This window comes from Pteronotus mesoamericanus, unplaced genomic scaffold (assembly GCF_021234165.1).
Source record: "Pteronotus mesoamericanus isolate MK-2021 breed Mesoamerican mustached bat unplaced genomic scaffold, CSHL_Meso_final contig_557, whole genome shotgun sequence".
In the NCBI taxonomy this organism is placed as follows: Eukaryota; Metazoa; Chordata; class Mammalia; order Chiroptera; family Mormoopidae; genus Pteronotus; species Pteronotus mesoamericanus.
The window spans coordinates 1923634-1946561 of NW_026555200.1; the positions used below are offsets into that span (position 1 = coordinate 1923634).

At 55.6% G+C, this 22928-nt stretch overlaps 1 protein-coding gene across 1 annotated transcript; it reads right to left on the minus strand.

The window, feature by feature from the left end:
* Window positions 1-1078: 1078 nt before the first annotated feature.
* On the minus strand, window positions 1079-19182 carry FBLIM1 (filamin binding LIM protein 1). The gene is made up of 8 exons (XM_054579630.1): window positions 19145-19182; window positions 14812-15081; window positions 9420-9616; window positions 8952-9069; window positions 7554-7723; window positions 5229-5407; window positions 4191-4308; window positions 1079-1192 (listed from the first exon to the last, which is right to left on the minus strand). Exons 2-8 carry the CDS (start codon window positions 15059-15061, stop codon window positions 1079-1081), a joined length of 1146 nt encoding a protein of 381 aa, XP_054435605.1. The 5' UTR covers window positions 15062-15081; window positions 19145-19182.
* Between the last annotated feature and the right edge of the window lie 3746 nt (window positions 19183-22928).

The following is a 22928-nucleotide window of genomic DNA, read 5'->3' on the forward strand; positions in this document are numbered from 1 at the left end:
GTGCGCATTACCACCACCCCAGGGAGAAAAGCATGGCTCACTTTGTTCGTGCCCTACAAAATGCCATAGAAGTTACCAAGCAACAACAGTGATTTTTCTTAAAATTGGAGAAGAATCTTCTAGGCATGGCCTTGGAGAGGCGGTGGTCACAGGGCAGCTTGGGTGGGAGGGCCCGATGGGACATAAGGAGATAACCAGGAGGCTGAAGGGACACCCCCGGGCACTGTCCTGGAGTGTGTGTGTGTGTGTGTGTGTGTGAGGGGGCAGGCGGGCGGGCAGGCATCCAGGCTGCAGGAAGGACCCTCAGAGCACCTGCAGCCGGTTCCCCGGCCTACAACCTACAACAGGCACTCAATCAGCACCAGTTGACCGGCACACAGGAGGGGTTGCCGGTGTCCTGGGGTGTCAGCACATCTCCCCTTTTCCTCCTGCCCTTGCTCTTCAGGCTCACGGCTGGGCCTGGGCCCCATGGCCGCCAGTGAGAAGTCTGTGGCCGTGCCACCCCCAGGTCACATACTTATAGATTTATGAACGAATGGGAGACATTTCCTATTAAGATACACCCCCCCACCCCGCAAAATCCAAAGAATGTTTCCCATCATTTAAAACTCAATATTTTAAAAAAGCACTTTTTAAGGGACCTTGGAGTTTAACTCAAACAGCTCAGCTCTGCAAGCCAGAGCTGATTTCAGCACCCCTTACGGGACAGCTAAAGTGTCACTGCTAGGGACACAGGACAATGCCTCAGCCCTGGAGAAGCGAGGCCTAACGCCAGCGTGCGAGAGGGCCAGAGCCTCAGTCATGGGCCCCCGGATGTCACACTCCTGGCACGGAGACTTCCGGTGCTCAGAGGATAGAAGGAGGAGGTGAAAGTCTAAGGGCGCTGTCTGCCGGCCACCCCCCGGCTGAGCTGGGAGGAGGCCGGGGTGGGGCGGCTCCGCCCCTGCGTCCCGACAGGCCGGGCTGGTCCCTGTTGTGGCTCTGAAGGGAAGTGTGCAAGAGCAGGTCAGGAAGGGAAACCGAGTCGGGAAAGGGCCCCCGACCAGGGCTGGGGGCGGCTCAGGGCCCGGCGCTGCTCTCAGCAGCACCCCGCAGCACTCCGCTTCACGTGGCACGGCTTACAGAAGAGACGGTCGTTCAGCGGGTAGCAGCCTTGGTCCGTGGGCTCCACAGACAGGAGGATCCTGCAGTCCTGCAGGGACAAGGGACATGCAGATGGACCCCAGGCCTGGAGCAGCATGCAGCTGGCCCCCGTGGGAGCTCACCTAGCGTCTGCTGATGAAACCAACTGAACGAATGGGCCCCCTCAGGGCCAGGAAGGTGGCCACTCATCCCTGTTCCCCCAGCACAACTGGGCCAGGTCACCACTGGGGAGGACCAGGCACACGGGGCTCCTGCCCACAGCGGCTTGTGAGTGATGAGAACAGAGTCACCTGAGGGAGATGTCCCCTGAAGGATCATGGAAAAAGCCAGAAGAGCCTTATCAACTGCCCAGCAGTCCCTCTGGGACGTGACCTCTGCAAGGCAGGGAGCCCATCTCCTGCTGGATCCCGCCCAGGCCTGAGCCCTGTGCACCGCGGGCTCGCGATAAATGTCAACTGAGTGAATAACCAAAATGGCCGGGCTTTCATCTCAGATGGGGAAGCTGATATCCAGGGTCTCAGGCTTGGGGTCCAGGGGTCTCTTCATCGCTCCATTTTCCACACAGCTTCAACCCCAGCACAAACTTAAAAATTCCAAATTTTCAAATCACCAAAGGACTTCAGAGGGAGGGCGATGGGGGATCTGGGGCCTGCTAAGTTCACTGTTCTGCCGCAAGGCTGTGCCTCACCTGAGCCTCACCAGGGCACACACTGGGGAATAATAATGCGGACAATTAATGCCCAGAGACGCGGTACAGGGCATGGCTGGCATCCTCTGGAAGCTGCATTAATCCGTTCAGAGGGGCTGGTCCTTGCAGAGACAGCTTGGGGCTCAGGGGTGCCATTCTGATCCAGCAAGGCCAGCAGAGGGCGCCCTCGTGTGTCTCGTTTCTGCAACTGCCCCTCGCGTCTCTCAAGGACTATTTAAATGCCAGGCTCTGAGAGTGAGAGCATCAGTTGCCAAATGCAAAGTCTCAAAGCAGCACACGTGACCTCTTTTAAATTACAGTCAAGGAAGGAAACATCTTACGGACAACTGAGTCACACAATCTGGGAAGGAGCTGTAGGAGCTGGCTAGACCTGGCCCAGACAAACACAGGTCGGAATCACTTTGCTCAGCCTCAGTTTCCTCATCTTAAATGGAGACAATAACTCCCATCTTGCAAGAGCATCATAGGGTTAAATAAGGTGATGTGCATGAAAACATTTTATATATTAAAAATCACAGCCCAGGTATAAAAGTATTGTTACCCACCCCCCCAGCAATGGTAATAAATAACATGGACCACAATGAACAGGAATGACAAGAGGCGTGTGGACGGCCCCTTGAACCCCATTCTTTCCCTTCCTGAAGAAACAGCACCCCAATCATCTCCAGAACGCAGTGGTCTGTGCCTCACCATCTGAAACGTAACTGCGAGAGCCCAAACTCCAACTCTCTGCCGCAGCCCAGGGACGCTCACAGCAGCCTTGGGCTCACAGCAGCCTTGGCGAGCTGACCAAGGACAAGCAGGAGCGGTTATTTGCTCACTGCAGGCTCAAGGAAATGCTAACCGCCACCCCCGGACCTTCTGAGGGCTATAGTGGTGACAACTGCACTCGATTTCCGTCATTGTTCTTTTAAGATGCGTTATCAGTTGGACTTTGCACTCTAACCAACAAAGACAACAAAACTATGAAGCGACGTGTCACCCTCTGGACCGAGCTCCCTTGTCACACTTTGTAAAAACAGCCCCTTGGTTCCACGTATCTGTTTGAAGAAATGTTTAGAATTACTCACTGGCTGATTGAGAGGTTTGCTCCGGGAGTTCTCACTTAGGTGACACCCATAAAAGTTGCCAACTTTGTCACCATCATCAGAGAGGACAGAAACATCAGTGACAGGGAGGTGACAGGGGAAGAGGTAGGGGAGGGCTCTTAGAGCCTCCCCAACACGACTGACTATATAATTTACAGGATCTGAGACAAAATGAAAATGCAGAGCCCCTTGTTCAAAAATTAATAATTTCAAGATGGTGATAGGAGAGTTTCAAGGCTTCTGAGGGCAGGGACCTGTGCGACTCCCTGCACCAGCTTCTAACCTGTCTCCCCACCTCAGCCTCACCCCTCCCTGCAGCCTGGGAGTAGCGGGCCCTCTCCTCCTCTCTGACCACACCCTCCTGCACTCAACACTCCAGACACACCTGGGAACTTCCGCTTACTCTGATTCTTCAGGCTTGCTCACACCGAAGTGGGTTTTTACAGATCCTTGCCCTTTATGGACTTCCTTTCTTCTCTCTGAATATCTGACAAACTCCTCATCCTGCAAGACCCAGGCTAAACATCACTTCCTCTATAACCACCTTGCTTAGACTCTATCACTGGCAGCCTTTTTAGTCTCAAAGCTGATTATACATGCTCTTTCCCAGCACCTGGACAGGACGTCTATGGAGTGGGCTTGCCCAGCATCCCTTTCTTCCATCCTATGATTGTATCAAGTCCCTGGCCCCAGGGGTTGTTAATCATAGCCCCTGGCCAGTGATTGGCCCAGAATGGGCATGAGACCCACACTGGGCCAATCAGAAGCTTTCTCAGGACTGAATAGGCTCCCTGAATGTCCTAAGTTAGAAAGGATGTAAACCTGGCCCACACATGGCCGTGCACTGTATCCCTTTCCTCACAGAGGATGCTAGCTCACAGGAAGAGAAAATGAAGCAAACACATAAAAAAGACAGAACTGAGAAACAGGAAGAGAGCGCCCTAAGAGATACCAACACCATTTGGTATCATCAATGACACATCCATGAGCCTTCCCATGATCCCTCTTCTTGCAGAAAGTAGGTTGAGTTCAGTTTCCATCATGAATTCAAAGAGCTCTGATTAACAGACTCTATTTGCAATTATTTCCATTCTTATTTGTTTCTGCTCTTGGAGAGTGAGCAATTTGAGAGCCGAGCCCCTACCCGGACTTGTCCCAGCCCAGGGCCCGCCACCAGCAGGCTCTCAATAGGGCTCGTGCGGGGACTGAACACGGCCCGCAGCATGTCATCAAATCACTGCTCCACTCACCTCGCACCTGTAGCAATTTTCATGGAAGTTTCTTCCCATGCACTCGATTTTGAAGGCATCCTTGCCATCTCGGGGGATGATGGGATTCTCACAGATGCTGCACACAGGGGCGAATTTCCTAGAGGGAAAAGAACCCACACTTCGGAGGTGTTCACGCCGACAACCACAGAAATTAGCTGCCAGAACGGCGTCTGGCTCTAATTCACCTCCCAGAGCTATTTCGGACCTGTTGCTACGTGACTGCACCTGGAGCTACAACCGCAAATGCCTCTTTCTTCCTGGCAGGAGCGGATGGAGAGTCGGGAGTAATTAGACCCGCTTCCCAGGGTATAATTAGCTCTAGGCAAGGAAGTGACGTGAATGTCAGGATTTGAGAAAGCAGAGACATCTCCTGTGAGTTCAGCAGGGATGTTTCATTAGTCTTTTATTATAGCTCACTGCTTCTTCTTCTTCTTCCTTTTCTTCTCCTTTCTTTTTAACAGGCACATCTGTCTCTCCCTCTGGGGCACACCTGTCGTTACCGCTGCTTATGGCACTGTGGTCTGGGGGCGTTGAGAGCAAGGCCCCAAAACTCAGGCCGACAGGGGTTTGAATCGTAGCTAGGAGACTGTGGGTGCTTATCTGCCTCATGCCTCAGTTTCCACATTTGGTAAAATGGAACCCTTAACAGTACCTGCCTTGACAGAAGTGATGTGTGCGTGACTCAAGGCCTGATTCAATTAAGCTTTCTATTCTTAATCTACTGCTACATTAGTTTTGAGGATGAAATGGCCTAACCCGAGTGCAGTGTCTGGTGTAGGTGCTCAAAACATTAACTGCAAGCAGGTACGTGCTCAGATAGAGGGTGTGTGGAACACACAGACCCGGTTTCTGCAGGAAAGCTTTTGACCCAGCCCCCGGGGCTCAGGCTCAGCTCCCCCATCCCCCAGGACTCGGGCTCAGTTCCCTCAGCCCCCGGGACTTGGTCTCAGCTCCTCCACTCTGCCCAAGGCCCACCCTGTCCTCCTGCCCCACCCAGGGCCCACACCCCTCCCATACCTGTAGAAGTCGTCCAGGCAGTACACCTCATTCTGGCTGTCCAGGGCAAAGCTCTCATCCCCGATGCACCGGGCACAGGTCACACACGTGAAGCAGGCTGGGTGGAAGGCCCGGCCCAGGGCCCTGATGATGTGCTCTCGGACCACCTCGCCACACTTGCCACACTTCTCCAGGGTGTCCTGGGACAGAGTGCCATTGCCTGAGAGCCGTCCACACCTGTGCCCACTCCAAGCCACAGGGGGCTTTGGACCAGCTTGGAAGGGACACAGGAGGCCAGGGGTACAGGTGAGGAACTCAAATTCATGCAATTGGCCTATAACTACTGCCCCTGAACCCACGCCACTACTTCAATGGGTCAAGCTTGGCCTTGTGTCCTTGGCCTTCCGTGAGGAATCCCACCACAAACCTATGACAGCAGGTTTTGTTCCTAGGAAATGCTGAGGCCATTGTCCACTAGGGCCCACAGAAGAAATTTCTTTTAAATCTCAGAGTCAGGGAAAGGAATTCCTGGAGAAGCTGGTGTCCTTTTTATCTTATAGACAATAAACCTTGAAACTCTTTCCCTTTTCCATTCACCCACTTGGAAGCTCAGGGTCAAGTTCCATGTTCCACTTTTAGGAAAAATTGTAGAAGTCCTCCGTTCGCATATTTTGGGGTCCTGCTAACTTTCCTCATCTTACTCTCTACTTTGATTTTTCTCTGTTCTAGTTTCTTTTATGTCCCATAATATTATGTGCATTCTTTTTTTAAAATACTGTTTTACATGATAAGAATACTTAACATGAGATCTACCCTCTCAGCAAGTTTTTGCATGTCCAGCATTGTTGTGGCTACAGGTATATGTGTCTAATCTTATAAACTACCTGGATCCATTCTGGAATGAGGAGGGATGAGAGAGAGAGAGAGAGAGAAAGAGAGAGAGAGAGAGTTATCACTGACGCAGAGTGAGAGACTCCCCCTAAGCAGTCCATTTCTCCTGGACATCTCTCTTCCCCTTCCTGTGCTCCTGTTCATTTTACCCTGATTTCATCTGACAGGTGTATTTCGTGGGGAGGGGCACCATTTCCCCTTCCCTCCCTTCCCGGGGCAGCCCTGCCTTCCCTGGCACGCTGCTCAGCAGCCCCCTGGCGGCTTCCAGCCCTAAGCTCCCTCCCCCCTTTCCCCTGCTTCCCCTCTAAGCTGAGAGGGGATGGTAAGGGCATCATCCACTGCCATACTGATGGGGTCAGAGAGGTGGCACAGCCTGGCTCCTTTCTCCTTTCACAGTGCCTCCTGCCTGGGATCAGGTCGTTCTGACTTCTCTAGACAGTCCCAAATCCTAATTCTGTCCTCAAACCAGTAATTTTCCAACTTCACCGTATACCAGAATCACTTGAGAGACTTGTTTAAAATGCAGATTACCAGGTGCCACCAGTTCGGGAGGACAAGGTGGGGCTTCCGTCTGTGGGTGGTCTGCACACGACACTGGAACACGCCACCATGCACCATTGGGGAGTCAGCACTTTCACTACCTCGGCACCCAGTCTGCAGGTGGTACCCAGAGGTGCCAGAGACCCTCCTTTAGAGCGTGCTTCAGACCCTCGTGGCTCTGGGGCAGAGCGCAAGGCCATAGGCAGGCCCCGGAACTCGACGGGCCTGCAGAAGGACCCCGGCTCCGCCACCTTCCGGGGTGTAACCTTGTGTGAAAGGTGAGCGACAGCCCCAAAGACACCCAGGACCTAACCCCTGGTGCCTGACTTGGCAGCTGCGATTGACCTGGAGATGGGGAGGTTATCCTGGATGATCCGGGTGGGCCCTAAGTGCCATCGTAAGTGTCCCTGTAAGAGTCCCTGTCCCTGTAAGAGTCCCTGTAAGAGGGAGGCAGAGGGGGATTTGACAGGGAAGGAAACATGATACTGAAGCAAGATGCAACCCTGCTGACTTTGAAAATGAACAAAGGAGCCAAGGAATGCAAGGAATGCAGAGTTAGACGCTGGAAAGGGCAAGGAAATGGATCCTCCCCTAGAGTCTGGGGGTGAGGGGTGGGGGTGGCGGAGCTCAACACTTTGATTTGACAGATTTTGGACTTCTGACCTCCAGAACTGCAAGAGGGTAAATAAATGCATGCTGTTTGGCGCCACCAAGTTTGTGGTGATGTTACAGCTGTCACAGGAAAGTAAGTCACCTTGGCTGAGCTCCTCCTCCATCTCTGAGCCCCAGCTTCCTCCTCTGTGAACTGGGTCCGGTGTGCCTACCTCCCAGGGCTGTTGTGGGGAATGAAACGATGTAACATCTCCCAGTGCCCAGCTCAGTGCCCGGCACCTGGGAAACTGCTGAGGGGGTTACCTGGTAGCAGGGTTCGCAGAGGGGCCTCCCGTCCTTCTGGTAGAAGCTCTGCCCGGCCAGCTGGCGGCGGCAGGCGCGGCATGTGAAGCACTGGGCGTGGTACTGCCTCCGCATGGCTTCCACGGCCAGCTCCCGGGGGGACACAGTCTTGTGGCAGAAGGCACAGATGTCTGGGGTAGAAGAGACACAGGTCATGACCTGCCCAGCCTGGGAGGACTGTACCTGGTCACCACCCAGAACATGCCCAGAGTGCCAGGTCTCTGCCTCGAAGCCCCGGAGCTCGTGAGCACGACCCTGTCTCCTGAGGAGGGTCGGGAAGCGGTAAAAAGCAAGGCAAACAGCTTCTGAAAAGACGCAGTGTCGGGACAACGGCGTTGCCCTCTGCAAAAAATTAAAGTCGGGGGAGGCCTCCCTCATGACACCTTACACCCCGATCATCCCAAATGCATGGAAGATGTGGCAAATGAAAGCACACAAACACTAGAAGAAACCAGAGAATTATTTTATAAACTTGGAGTAGCAAAGGCCTTCTGGCACAAGGTGCGCACCCACTACTGTTTATTAAGTGAGTAACACACGGTGCTGGGGAGTCTGTGGGCAAACGGTCGCACAGACCCTGCTGGTGGGCAGGTAGATCGAGCGCACATGAAGGGCAGTTGGGCAAAAACATCGGAGCGACAAATGCACCTACCCTTTGGTCACAGTACTCTCTCTTCTAGCAATTTATCTCACAAACTTGCACCCAGGAAAAATGGCCCACAGACAAGGCAATTCATCTCAGCCTTTTATTTTGGTTACAGCAAGAAGCCACCTAAGCACCCGTTCACAGGCGACTGGTTAAATGCACATGGTAGGGCCCTGCTAAGGAACACAGTGCAGCTTTGAAAAAGAATAAGGAACCGCTACACGTTCTCCTGTGGAATGAGCTCTGAGGTGCACAAAGAAAGTGCAGGACGGCACGGAGTTTGTTCCTATTTGTGGAAAAATGGGAAATGGGAGGGGGCGGCGGATGCATATTTGTATTTGCTTATGTACATTGGAAAGAATACGCAAGACATTAACAAGGGAAGGCTTCACTGTGTACCCTTTCATGTTTTCTGTTTTGTGCTATGTGAGGGTCTTACGTGTTCAAAAAATTAAATAGTGAAAAGGAATTCAAGGTGTTTGTGCTATCATAGCAAATTTGGTGATCAATTTTAAGTGGCTATTAGTGCTAAAGGAAAAAAGGTAAAGGCAATAAAAAGAAAGTTGATGTACAACTATAGGGCCCATCACTGACCTGTGAGCTGCGGACGACACCGGTAGACCCTGCTGTCCTAGTTCCCACCTGGAAGTTCAGGCCAGCCCCCTGAGGACCCCCGGGGACCACCCAGAATCGCCCCAGCCCTGGGTCCGTACCTGTGGACGCCTCTCTCTCAGGGAAGCCAACAGGCTCGTCGGGGGGAGGCGGCAGCTCCTCCTCAGTGGGCTCCAGGCGACTGGGCCGAGGCTGGAATGGAGGCCCCTCTACCAGGGGCTGTGGGGACACAAGGGACAGGAGAGAAGTCATCCAGTGGGCACGCCCACAGCCCTCTCAGCTCCACCCCTCACCTGGTGGCACAAGGCACAACTAGCCCCATGATATAGAGGAGGAAACCAAGGCCCAGAGAAGCCAGCGATGCAGCTACGGTTGCTCAGCGGGAAGGTTAGTGTCGGCTGGAGCCCAGGTCTGCCAGCTCCTTGTCTGGGTTCCTTTGCCCAGCCAAAACCACTTCCTCCTCCTTCTAAGGAAGCTGCTGGACCCAGGACCTTCCTCGGCCTTGAGTCCCTCCCATTTCTACTGTGGCCTGTTATTAAGGGCGGAGGACGAAAAGTGGTCCGCAGTACCTGTGGCGGGGGCGGGGGCGGGGGCAGGTGTAGCTGCTCAAAGTCGGAAATGAGTGACGCCTCCATCGGGGCAGGGGGCACGTCGTCATCGTTGTCAGAAGGCAGCAGGCATGCTGGTGGGGGCGGCGGAGGCGGGAGGAGGTCCAGGTCGGGCAGTGCGTCCTCACCATCCAGGGCAGGAGGGGGAAGAGAACATCCTGCAACCAGAGAGGAAGTTGCACAGCGTGGTGGGTACGGGCACAGGTCCAGAGCCACCCAGACCTGGGGTCCATCTCTGACTCTGCCCCTGGCTACTGTGCGTCCTTGGGCAAGAAACTTAGTCTCTCTGAGTCCCACTCTGCTCAGTGGGAAAATGGGTGTTGGCTGCCTAGGGTTGTTGTGAAGATGATGCAGGTCGGGGCTTGGCACAGGCTCAGGGAACAACAGCTGCCAAAGCAGCGCCCCCTGCCTCTGCAACCTGGGTGCCAGTGTGCCCGAAATCCCTTCTAGAAGGCCCTTGTGGGGGTACAAGCGAAACCAGCCCCAAGGCTGCAGGTCTCAGAGGGGCTCCTGGGCCAGCAGCAGCCCCTGCCTGGGACGGCGTTGTCAGACGCGCGGCTTCTGGGTCTGCCCCAGACCTGCTGAGTCAGAAACCCTGGGGTGCGGCCCAGCCTCAGCCTCATGGATCTTAAGGAGCCCTCCAGGTGGTGTCAAAGCCACTCACGTGTGGGAACCCCCACCTGGTGACATAATAGACTCAGGTAATGACCCTCAGGCAGGCTGACGTAGAACTGTCCGTGAAGAGTCTGGCTGTCACCCCCTGAACCCACAACTAACCTTGGCAGACATCGGGGGTCCCCTGACACTGCCTACGCTACAGTGAGCTGCAGGCACCGCCTCTGAAACGCTCTCACCAAAACAAGCCCCAAAACGTAAACTGAAACCAAACACAATCTAAGCGGGTCTCTAGATTTAACACCCTTTTATAATAAATTTGGAAGACAGATGGCCAAGCTGGATGAGACCATGAAGGAGCCAAGAGACACATCAGCACATTTCTGCAACAAATCAGTGGCAGAGGAGAGAAGAAAGAGGCGTTTTCCTCGGAATTAAGAGACTTGAGAGAAAAATGAGACCGTATATTTATATTTGTCCTGTTCTATACAGTTGCCACCAACCACGCATGGCTACTGAGCACGTGAAAAGTCCATGCCGAGATGGGCTGAAGGCCAAGGAGGGAGAAAGGAATGTAAAGTACCTCATAATCACTGTTATAATGATCACCTGCCAAAATGATCATTTTTATATATTGGGTTGCATAACATATTATGAAAAGTTGTATCACTTATTTATTTTTACTTTTTTCAGTGTGGATCCTAGAAAACTCTAAATTACATATGAGGCTTGCGTTTGTGACTCACAATATATTTTTATTGGACAGCGCTGGTACAGAACTTATTGGATCCTGATTCAAAGGATGAGTCATCTCATTTAATTCTCATTCTGCAGATGAGGAAAAAGCTAAAAATTCTACGGGATGACATGGCTCAAAGGGGAGATGAGACATAGTGTAAGCCATTCATTCCAACACCACCCAACAGCTAAAGGGCATTTTTATGACAATTCAAGGTAAATTAATTATGGGTAGTGTATTAGATAATCATAAGGTATGCTTGTTGGTTTTGTTTCACATTGTGGGTATGTTAAAAAAAAAAAAAAGGGCATATTTAGAGATGCACCCTGAATAAGAGGCTGAAATGACCTCATTATTGGCATTTCCTTTAAGATATTTAGAAGTGCCCTGGCCAGTGTGGCGCAGTGGATTGAGCGCTGGCCTGCGAATCAAAGGGTCACTGGTTTGATTCCCAGTCAGGGCACATGCCTGGGTTGCGGGCCAGGTCCCCAGTGGGGGGCATGCAAAAGGTAACCACACATGGATGTTTCTCTCCCTCTCTTCTCTCTCCCTTCCCCTCTCTAAAGATAAAGAAAATCTTTTTAAAAAGAGAACAAATAAATGAAAACTTAGAAGAGCCCTGACCAGTGTGGATTCGTTGACTGGGTGTCATCCTGCAAAGCAAAAGGTCGCAGGTTCGATTACTGGTCAGGGCACATGCCTAGGTTGCAGTCCTTGGTTAGGGAGTGTACAAGAGGCAACAGATCAATATTTCTCTCCTTTTCTTTCTCCCTCCCTTCCCCTCTCTCTAAAAATAAATAAATAAATAAATATGTAAAATATTTAGAAAGAAGGGAGATCGATATAACACATGTGGCAAAATCTTAGTCATTGTTAAAAGTAGATGTGGAGTGCAGTTCCTCATACTGTTCTCTCTATTCCTGTGTATGTTTGAAAGTCTCCCTCACACACACACACACAACCCAACAGCAAACAGGACAGAAGTGACATTGAGGGCGTGGCCCTATCTGCTAGTCCTTGGGCACAGCCTTCCCAGGGCTCCTGGCAGGCAGGGAGGAGGTGGGCTGGCGGACTGCCGCGCTCCTGCCTAAGCCCCAGGCTCTCCCTGACCCACCACACCAACTACCCAGGAACCCCCACCCCTCATGTTGCCCCACTCCCCGGAGAAGGGACCAGGGGTCAGGAGAGAAGCCTTAATGTGGACCTGTGAACATGCCCATGAAAATCCTGTTACTGCCACTAGAGGGTGAGCACCGCTACTAGTGCCCTGGGAGAAGGGACAAGGAGTCCTCCGCCAGCCTCCTGTCACGGCCACCCTGGGCAGGCCAGGCTCCACTGACGACCAGCTGCCCTGCGCCTGCCTGCCCAAGGCGCTCATGGAGAACAGGTGGACGCGCCCGAGGCCCTGCCCCCTGAAGACCTGGGCTCTGGTCCCATTCTCTGCTCATTCACGGGGCACCTCTCTGGGCTGCAGGCTTCCGGTCCATTCAAGGCGGATAACGAACTCCTCTCCTTTGTCCCAAGGGCTGAGGGGCTGTACAGACGGGAAACTTGTTCGAACGCAGAGGACTGGGCCCCACCCCAGAGGATCTGATTCAGCAGGTTAGGGGGAAACCCCCAGAATTTACATCATTTGAAAAGGTCCCCAGGCTGCCGGTTCAAGGGCCACACTGAGAACGACTTTTCCAGTCCATAAGCCTCACCTGCTTAGTGCCTTTGGACTAAACGATAGTTCTCCACGTGTGGCCCCCAGACCAGAGCAGCACCATTTCCTGGCAACACGTAAGAAATGCACAGTCTTGGGCCCCACCACAGACGTGCTGAATCAGAAACACCAGGGTGGGGCCCAGCCGGCTGCGTCTGAACAAGCCCCCAGGGATGCTGATGTCGCTGAAGTGTGAGAGCCACGCCGAGGAGCTGCCGTGAGTCGGGAACCAGAGCAGGAGACGCAGCAGGTCCCGAGGCCTCTCCCAAGTCCTGCCTTAGGTTCTGGACAATAGGCTGTGAGGGGTGGGCAGGTGCCTGTCAGGGCAGGAACTCTAGACAAGGACTGGAGGCCACGGGGCAGGTGTGCAGAAAGGGGACCCGAGCACAGTGAGGGCGATGATTCCGCTCAGGTGGCCGAGAGCCAGAGGAGGAGGAGCAGCCCTTTAAGGAGAAGCGCAGAGAAAAACTGACTTATGAAGAAGAGACAGGTGGGGCTGTGTGGGTGTCTAGCGCGGAGTGGGGGAGGAGTGTGGGGAAAAGCGGGGAATTCTGCCAGGATGAAAGGGGTAGAGAAATGCGGGTGGATTCCTGAGGGGACAAGCGCCAGAAGAGGCATCGGATGACAGCCTGCTGCAGAGGTGGCTTTATGCAGCTGGCAGGGACCCAAGGCCTGCTTTTGTTTTCTGTAGTCAGAGCGGACTCATGACCAAGCTGCTCACTTAGAAGTCACCTCACTCCAGTGAGACTGAACCCCACGTTTACCCAACTGGGAGGTGAAATGGCTGACTGATCACTGTGAGGAAGCGATCCGTTCCCAAGGAAGGTCTGGTGTTGGTACCACACTGCCAGGATCGTCTGCCTATAATTCCAATAACCCGTGAAAATGTCCAGGAAATTTCAGCATCTAAATGATATTTCTTGAGCTCCCTCCTCTATCCAGAAGGGACATATTTTTTTCCCATTGGATGACTCTCCCAGATCCGTGAACCTCGGTCCTGGTTCTCCTGTGTGGAGAAGCAACTGGACAAGGCTGAGTCCTTAGGATGTGTGGTTAGGACAGAAAGATCGATGTAGGAGGCTGCGTCACAATGAAAACCCGTGTTACATGAATATCCACATACTCCCACGTGTGTACACGTGCAGCCCCCTCGCCCACCCCTTTCTGGCCTCCTGTCATTGGCATTTCCTATCGGCCGCTGGGTGGTTTCCATGGTGACGGCTGCACCCAGCTGCCCCAGGCTAGCAGGATGGCTGCCTGGACACCTGGGGGATTCTGGGGGCTCAGCTGCCATCTGGAGCTGGCCTCTCGCCCTTTGTGCCTCAGTGCCTCCTTGTCCCAGCTGGTGCCCTGGCAGACGGTGAGCCGTCCCCCTGCCTCAGGTCCCTGGCTGTCATCCCTCCTCGCTGTTAACCAATCCAACAGCTAAGACTTTCCACGGACGTCTCAGGGACAGAGGGTTGGAAAGCTTTTGTCAAGAAGGCAGCAGGGCCAGCCTGGACCAGGCATAAGGTAAAAGAACAGTCACTTGTGAAGTATCCATTCTGCGATGGATGCATCACACACGACCACACTTCCATTTTCCAGAGGCAGAAACCAAGGGAGGACACACAGCTAAGATCACACAGCCGGAGAACAGCAGAGCCCAGAGGAAACAAAGTCACCTTTCAGGCTCCTCTACTTGCCAAATTCATTCCTGCCCCACCGTCTCTGCGCTAGCTGTTCCCACCGTGCGTCAAGCTCCGCCCCCCACCGCCTCCACCCCGTCATTCAGGCCTTAGCTGAAGGTCACCGCCTTGGAGAAGCCATTCTGACAACCCCACAGGAAGTTGCACCTTCTTACCTCTTCACTGTGTTTTATTACTACATAGCACTGTGTCTTCCTCACACTATATTTTATATTTTTATTATCTGTTTCCCTCAGTAGGATGTGAGTTTCATGTAGGCTGAAAACATCTCTTTGTTCATGTCCGCAGTGTGTGGCCCAGAATAACAGGTAACATATTTAACACCTCCTATGTGACTGGTGCTGGGCTACACATGTGTATTAACTCATCTAATCCTCACAACAACCCTTTGACGAAGGTACTGTCATTGTCCCTATTTATCACAGATTAGGAAACCGAGGAAGAGAGATTAAGTGGCTTGCCAATATCACATAGCCAAGAAGTGTGGGAGCCAGGATCCAAACCCAGGCAGATGGGTTTCAGAGTCTAGCTGGCTCATAGGAGGTGTTCGGTGAATGAATGACCTCAGAGCTTGCCCTGCCCCCTACCCAGCCCTGACTCTCTTACCTCCATTGGCGAGCTGAGGGGGCGCAGCTGACACTGTGGCTGCAGCCCGGCCAGAAGGTGTCCAGGGGCTGGGCCTCCCCGCCGAGCCAGCTCCAGGTGCCTTCGTGGAGGCAGGAGGCTCCCGGGGGCGGCCAGGCCGGGCCTCGCAAGCTGCCCGTCTCACTTCCTCAACCACAGCCTCGTCTCGACGTGGGGGTGCCAAGGTGATAAAGACAGACGAGGCGACCCGCTTCTCAGGCTTTGAGGCCATTGCCGCGGCTCCTGGTGGGGCTGGGGGCAGAGTGGCACCTGGGCTCAGGGGGCACCCCGCCTGGGTCACAGTCCCCTCCCCTAGGGCACGGAGCCTTCCTCCTCCTAACAAGACAGGAGCAGCCACCCCTCTGAGCCAGCGAGACCCAGCCCAGCTGACGACGTCTTTCGGGTGAGGGCAAGTGTTCACCTGGTGACTTGGCTCCAGGGTGGGACCCAACATCCGGACTGGCCCCTCCCCTCCCCCGAGCCTACACACCTCGGGGAGCAAAGGGCAGCCCTGCCCTGCTCATCTCATGAAAGATGACTTTTCTTCCACCAAGAAGCGTGAGGAGGAAGCAGCTCCTCCAGCCCCGGTCCCGAGTTACCTCCCACACCTGGGATCCCGGTCCTCCTGGGAGAGCTGAAGTCCCTAAGGTTCGGGCCAGCTCCCCCACGGGAGGGATATGGAGTGAATGCATCAGGACTGGCCTCCAGGAAGCAGCAGGGACAGAAAAATCAAAGCTACCACGTCCCAAGACCCACTCTGTGCCTTAAGCCCTTTCATTAACTCATAAATCCTGCCAACAGCGCTGGGGGAGGGGCACGTGTGGGCGATGGCTGCCCCCATCTTACAGATGAGGAAACCGAGGCAAAGAGGCAGAGTCACTTGTTCCGGGTCATGCAGTGGCACAGCTGGGATTCGAATCCGGAGCCCATGCCCTTGGCCACTTGGCTCCGCTGCCCGCTCCGGCCCAGTCCACAAGCCAGCATCCTCTTCTCCACAGTCCGCCTCCACATCTGGTCAGTTCCTGATTCTATCGCTGGAATCACTCACTTGGCCCCATTTCCAAAACTGCAGCCCAAAACCTCAACGGGCTCCAATCCTGCCTCCTACCCTGTCCCTCGAGTGAACTTTCCAGAGTGTAACGCCGACTGTGTCTCCTCTATTCCAAAGTGTTCCCTGGCTCCCTACGACCTGGAAGACAAAGTCCCGAAGTCCTGGGGCCCACTCCTCCCTCAGCGGTCTTCTCCCTTTACTGCCCGCGAGTGTCTTCCACCCTCGCCTCCCCACCGGGTGACTTTCAGTCTTTCCCTGGAGGCCCAGCTCAAACATTACCTCCGCCATGAAGCCTCCCCTGATTCCTGACCCTGGGGCCGCCCTCTGCTTCCACAGGGTGATGACGGCCCATCACAGGGCAGGCTGGCTCACTGTTCCTGTCTGTCCCTCCTCCCCACCCCTGCCAGAAGTGACCACGTGCGCCCTCAGCTGTGTCTGGGACTTCTGTGCGGCCTGAGTCCAGCTCCCAGCAGAGGCATCAGAGTGTGGATCTGGGAGCAGGGCGCCACCTCGATGAGGGAGAGCCCATTTTTATCTCTTGGGTGGTTCCTGTGGACAGCGGTCTCCGGGGACAAGGCTGAGATGGGCCATGCGGTGGGGCAAGGCACCCACCCTCCGCTCAGGAGCCCGCACTGGGCACCTGCGGGGGGGGAAGTGTCCATTCTCTATCTCCCTCTCCCTTTGTCACCCGGACGTGGCCCCACAGCCCAGCCCAAAGGTTCGTGGGAAGAGAGAAAAAAGGCCCAGAGAGCGAACCTTGAGACGCGGGTGGGCAGGGGGCGAGCGCCCTGATGGATCCTAAAGGAGACTCGGAGCCCAAGCAGCCATGCAAAGGCCTCCCTCCATATAAAGTCCCACCTGGCCACCACGGGCAACCTTGGCGGCTGACGGAGGAGAAGAAGAAGAAGGACAACAACAACAACAACATCGTATGCTTGTAAATTCCTCTTAAGTTCGTGTATATGTTTGGTTAAAACGTATCACTCAGTCTGATATAAAAAAAAAATACCTGTTCCAAAACAGAAACCAATATTTGAAGAAAGTGTCAAAAGTCCTTTAAAGTCCTTCTCTTTCGTTTCTTGTTTTGTAAGAGATGTTTGGAAGTACGTATGCTTATGTTGGCTGTCATAGCCTTTGGTTTTATACTTTGCTACAAATTTCATTATCTATTTGTATAAACAATGTTCAGAGCGCCTCTGAGATTTCAATACAAGAAACCACAAGAAGGGCACTGCTGATGAAGTGCCTGCTCTGTGCCCGGCACTGTGCCCAGGGCTTTCCGTTCCTCAAAACTCACCTAATCCTCACACAGCCGCTCTGCCCGCACTGTACAGATGGGCTGGAGAGGCCCCGAGGGGTTAAGGGGCTTTTCCAGACCCCCCGTGGCAGACGTGGAATTCTACCAGCGCACCATCCAATGTGAGTCCACCAGGTGTCCTTGACCCCAGACTCACTTCTTCTCCCCTGGGTGGCGTGCGGGCTCCCAAATTCGTAGGCTCGTTTTCACCCCAGAACGACCCCACCTGGATTATCTTGAGGTCAGTACCTTCTAGGCTGTCCCCAGAAACTGCTCTGGATGCCACCTCTGCCGTCCTCCCACCCTGCTCTGACCCCTGACCCCCACTCCACCCCTGTCAGGAAGTTGGATCTGCTGGTTTCTCGGAAAACATCCAAGGCAAACGTCCCAGTGATGAGGCCAGATGTTCACAGCCGGGCACCCCCCCCCCCCCGCCCCGCCCCCGACTTCCTGCGGTTTCTGCAGGGACTTCAGGCCCCAGGGGAAGGGGCCCGGCTGAGGGCTTGCAAACCCTGGTCAGTCGGGTCAGCCAGGCCCCCGCCGGAAAGGGAGGCTGCTTCCCCCTGGTCCCATTGCCCCCAGGGCGCCCTGGAGCCGCGCGCACGTGTGGAAGCTCCCTGTGGACCGCGACTCAGCCAGCCGAGCCCGGGGACCCTCCGCCCCCATCCTTCCTCCCCAGAGGGCGAATCTGAGATCCAGTTGGGTAGACAGAGAAAGTGGGAACAAAGGGAAGGAAAGTCATTTCCTGTCAAGAGGAAGGAAGGAGGCTGACTGAGGTGCAGCAGCCGCCCACCCCGCCGGCTTCAGGCTGCAACCCATGGCAGGGCCTCCAGGGGCTCCCCGCGGGCCGCGGCCCCCTTGCGTGCCCTACTCCTCACCCCTTCCAAAAACTCTGGAACCGCCTCTAAGCTTTGCTCTGTGGCACTCTGGTAAAGCACTCTCTGCTCCGTCCGTTCAGAATTAAACTTTGCTAGAGGTGAGGGTGGGGCTGCACCCCTCGCCCTCCTGCAGGGAACCTTGCAGCCTCGGACAGGGGTTCCCCTCCCTCTCTCCCACCCAAGAAAGCGGAGGAGGCACCAAGAGCTGGGTTCACACGGCCCCGCCTCTTTCCTGCTGGGTGACCCCGAGCAGGTCACTGAACCTCTCTGGGCCTCGGGGTTTTGTTTTGTTTTGTTTTTTAAATAAAGTGAGAATAATGAGGTCTCTCCTAAAGGGTGGCTGGCTGAGGGGATAAGCGAGAGAGGGTGCTAAAGATCTCGGTACTTAGGGCAAAGAAAAGGCCAGCTGGTTCTTCAGCCCCGGAGTGGGAGGGGGAGCCCTGGGGGCTGGGCTCCTGGGGGCCTGGGGGAACCAGGACCTCGCTTCCGTCATTATGAAGGGCAGGAATCTAAGCGCTGCCCGTTCTCTTCCCGGGGCCCTCGGATCTGGGTTGGAGAAGGACCCATGCCAAGACGCACACACCTTGGGGCTCGCCCGGGCTCACCCCTTCCCCGCCCCGGACGGGGGCTGCGGCCCCGAGGGGGGCTCTCCTGAAGCACTTCCCTCCCCTCGCCTGACCCAGGGGTCCGGAGGTCCCCGGAGCTCCGGAAACCCGGCGCCCTCCCGCAAGCAGCCAAGCAGGGCGGCTGGCCGGGTCACCGTGGGGCGCTGCCGGGGACTTTAATTCGATCCATGTGCGGGACGCTGTCCTCTTTGTGCGGGAGCTTCCGCCCTGCCTCGCCCTGCCCCCGGCGCCCCGCACCGGGCAGGGACACCAGCCCTCCCCTGACTCCGGGGCTGTAACCGAGGAGCTGAGACGCAAGGACAGCCCCCCGGGTCCCGCAGGCCCCCTCCAGCAGCGCCGGGGTTGGGGTCCCGGCTGGGGGCGCGGTGGTCTCCGGCCCGGGACTGCCGGTTTGTCACCTGTGTGTAGCCGGGGCAAGAACTGCAGGACGGAAGGACGGGACCCCACCCCCCGCCCAGCTTACCTGGGCCGCCTGCGCCCCGGCCGGGTCCGGTCCGACGCCCGAGCGAGCTGAGCCGGGAGGAGCGCGGGCCTCCCGCCCCTCCGCCCTCCCCGCCCCCTGGCTCCCTCCGCCCCGCCGCCCCGGCCGCCTTACCATAAAAGGTGAGGCTTGGGGGAGGGGGCCCGGGACTCCCGCCGGGCGGAAGCGGCCCCCTACCTGCCCCCCAACCTGGCTGGCCGCGCCCCCGCGCCGCCCCCTCCCGCTCTCTTTGTTCCTTCGACCCCTCCTCCCATCCCCCAGCCCGGGCCTGCAAGGAGGGAGGCCTCCCCCTCTGCCCACACCCCCATGTCCTTTGTGCACCCTGAGTGGTCCTTATCCTCCCCCACCCGTGGATCACTTCGGGTGGTGGCCCTACCTGCCCTGTCCGGTCGAGGGGGTGCTTACACCTCAGTTTGGCCTGGAATTTCCCAGGGTCCAAAGAGTCAGGTGGATCTGGGTTCCACGGCCAGTCACTAACCCCAGGGACCCTGGGCAGTCACTCCATCTTCCTGAGCCTCAGTTTCTTTGTCTGTAAAACCGGGCGTGACCGCCTTCCTCTCAGGGTCAGCCTGAGGATAAAAGATGCTGGTGACAGCAAGGAGAATGCAGGGAGGGGCCCATCTACACTGGCCTTGAGGCTTTCTTCAGGGTGCCCCAGTGAAGCAGGTCACCTGGATTTGCTGTCACTACCTGTCTGGACTCAAGCCCTCTGCAGGCGGGTGCCAGGGTCCTGGGAGACAGGGCCCAGTGGCAATCGCATCACCTGTTGTGGACCCCCTCCCACCTCCTTCGTGCCCTCCCCCAAGCTGGAGTGGCTAGAGAATGGACTTGGGAGGGGAAGCTGAGCCTGGGCCCTGGGGCAGGAGATGGAGCCGGGATGGGCCGCCCGAGTCCCTGGAGGCCTCCGGAACATTGCTGGGAAAAGGAATCTGGGTCTGATTCAGAGGCAAACAGATTGTTCTTTTGATTAAAGCCACAGTGGCTGAGGCCAGCGCAGTGCTGGACCCAGCGCCATCTGGGGGGAGGCCAGGCAGGGTCTGGCTCGCCTCTGTGGGCCCGAAGCTACAGCCGCCCAGGCAGGGTGGCTCTCAGGCTGCTCTGGAGGGGCTGGCGCTCCTGGGCTTGTACAGGGGGAGGCTGGAACCCTGTCCCGTGCGCCTCCCCGCCCCTCCCCGCCCAATCCCTCACCCACTTTTTGGCATCTTTCTTTCATTTGATCCTCACAGCTGAAACGTAGGGTCCTTAATGACTTTGATTAAATTTAATTGTAAATCCTAGCTCTAGAAACCATTCCTCTCTCTCCCTCCCTCTGTCTCTCTGTCTCTCTCTTTCTATGCCTCAGAGACTTAGCCTTCTCTGCACAATCTCCCCTCCCCCAACCCCATAATCAGCAACCTGGGAGGCAGCAGAAGGTAGTAGCCAGGACCTGACTAATGGTCACACAGTCAGGACGTCTGAAGGCTAAAGACATCTTGACCTAGGTTGTGATTCAGCTCCTGAGCCCAGGTGGGACAACCCCGCTGGCTACTTTCCCATGAGACCAGAGAAACGCAGGAAAAGACCTCAGAACTCTCCTCAGGACCTGAAGAAGTGATTCATTACCCTACCTCACCTCCAACCAATCAGTTCCCAGCAGGAGCACGAACCCCCAGCCCACGGTGCCTGTGATTTCGCTCTCTGTGCTCTGTAACCCACATGCCACTAGGGGGTCGGGTTTTAAAACTGAAGCTCGCATCCCTGTATTGGCCAGTTCAGTGTGAACTATTTGTCTTCCTCTCCTGCTCATGCATTTCTTTGGGCCAGTGCGGGCAGACAGGCAGGCAGGCTCAAGGGAAAACCACTGGGCCTCCGGTGACGCAGCCGCTCCGCAACACAGCAGCAATGGCAGAGCTGCCGGCTGCAGGGTTCCTATCAGCGAGCATCTGGCCTATAGGCTTTCTTTCCATTTGATCCCCGGGAGAGCCCTGTGCGGTGGGGCTGGTCATCCTTGCTTCACAGATGAGGAACTGAGGCCCAGAGAGGCTTAAGGTTACACAAGGGGCAAGTGGCAGAGCTGGATTCAAGCCCAGGCTAGAAGCCCCTGGGTGTGCTGCTCTGGGGTCCCGGGGACTGTGAGACTGCCCACCGCCCTTCGGATTTGGAAGCTGAGGCTTGGAGAGGCAACCAGAGTTCTGGAGGCAGAGGGAGAGTGGCAGTCACAGCTGCCTGAGCACCCCCCCCACCTCACCCCGTCAGCGGGCTCAGTGCTGGCCGGGCAGCAATGCCTCCGCTGTGGGAGCAAGACTTCTCTCGGCGCCCTCCGCCCAGGGGGAAGGGGGGAACCGCTGTCCCCGGACATGGCAATGGAGATGGGAATGAGCGGAGGAGGAGGGTAAGACCCGGGGCCTTTCAGGCACCTTTGGCTGTAGAAACCCTTTTTCAAGTGACCCAAAAGCTTGTTTAAAACAGAAAAATGCAGCCCTGGCTGGGCGGCTCTGTTGGAGCGTCATCCCATATACCAAAAGGCTGCGGGTTCGATGCCCCATGGGAATGCATACTAGAGGGAACCAGTGGGTGTTTCGCTCTCACATCGATGTTTCATACACTCACACTTTCTCTCTCTAAAATCAATAAACATATCCTAAAGCGAGGATTGAAAAACAAACAGGAGAATGCAGCTGCCCTCCCTCACTTCCTTGCTATTCCCCAAACCCCCTCATTGCACCCTATGGTGGGACAAGAAGGCACCAAAGGGTGGATTTGGGGCTTTGTCCAAGGTCACACAGACTCCATCTGGGACCCAGGCATCCTCACATCTGCTCTGGGCTAAGACTGGCTCAGGATGGGGGAAGGTCAAAGGGGAATGGGGGGTCTGCCACCCAGCCCCACTGGCCACCTGTCTCACCTCACCACTGCCTCCAGGTGGGGAGGAGCGTCCTGGCCAAGGGTCTCCCGCACCGCTCCAGGCTCCAGGTGTCGGTGTCACCTCGGCAGGTGCCAAGCTTCCTGCAATGGAAACCCAGGAAGTGCACTGAGTGAGAACACACGCCCTTTGTCTGCCAGCTCGGAGGCCAGCTCCGCTCCTCCCTCCTGCGAGCCTCAGACCAGCTTTCTTCCACGCGATTGAGCAAGGGCTCAATCTTTGAATGCAGTTCAGGCAGCTGAGACCCTGGGTGGCCGGGGTGGGGTGGGAAAGATATTTGGGGGCAAGATCAGAGCCAGGGGGACATTTGCTGCCGCCCAGTCTGTCGCTGGGGAGCTGGCCCCTGCTGCCGACAGCAGGGGGGCTTTGATCCAATAATCAGTGATCGGGCATGAGACAAGGACCTTACAGAAGTCAAGTCACACACAATCTTTGTCCCCATGGAGCTCACAGGCAGGTGGAAGCGATCAGCGCATAATACAAGTTAATATATGAGGGGGGACCCCCCAAAAAACAGAATTATCTTCTGGAGGGCGAGCCTCTTGGAGTACAGGCTTCCCCTGCTAGGTGAGTGTTCTAGGAACCCGTCTGTATCAGTGCACCAGCTGGCGTTGTTGTGAGAGTCAGTGTTCAGCTTCCGCAAATTTTTTTTGAGGACTCTTTCAATACATTTGCCCATTTCATGACGGGTGATTTACGAGCGCACCTGCCCACACAGCGCGGACTGTTGAGCAGTTTTTGACCAAGAATGGCCTGACCCCGATGCCCCTACTCACTCGACCTCATCCCAAGTGACTTTTTTTTTTGTTTCCCTAGTCAAAAAATGTCCTCAAAGAGAGAACATTTTGCCGATGTGGAAGAGGT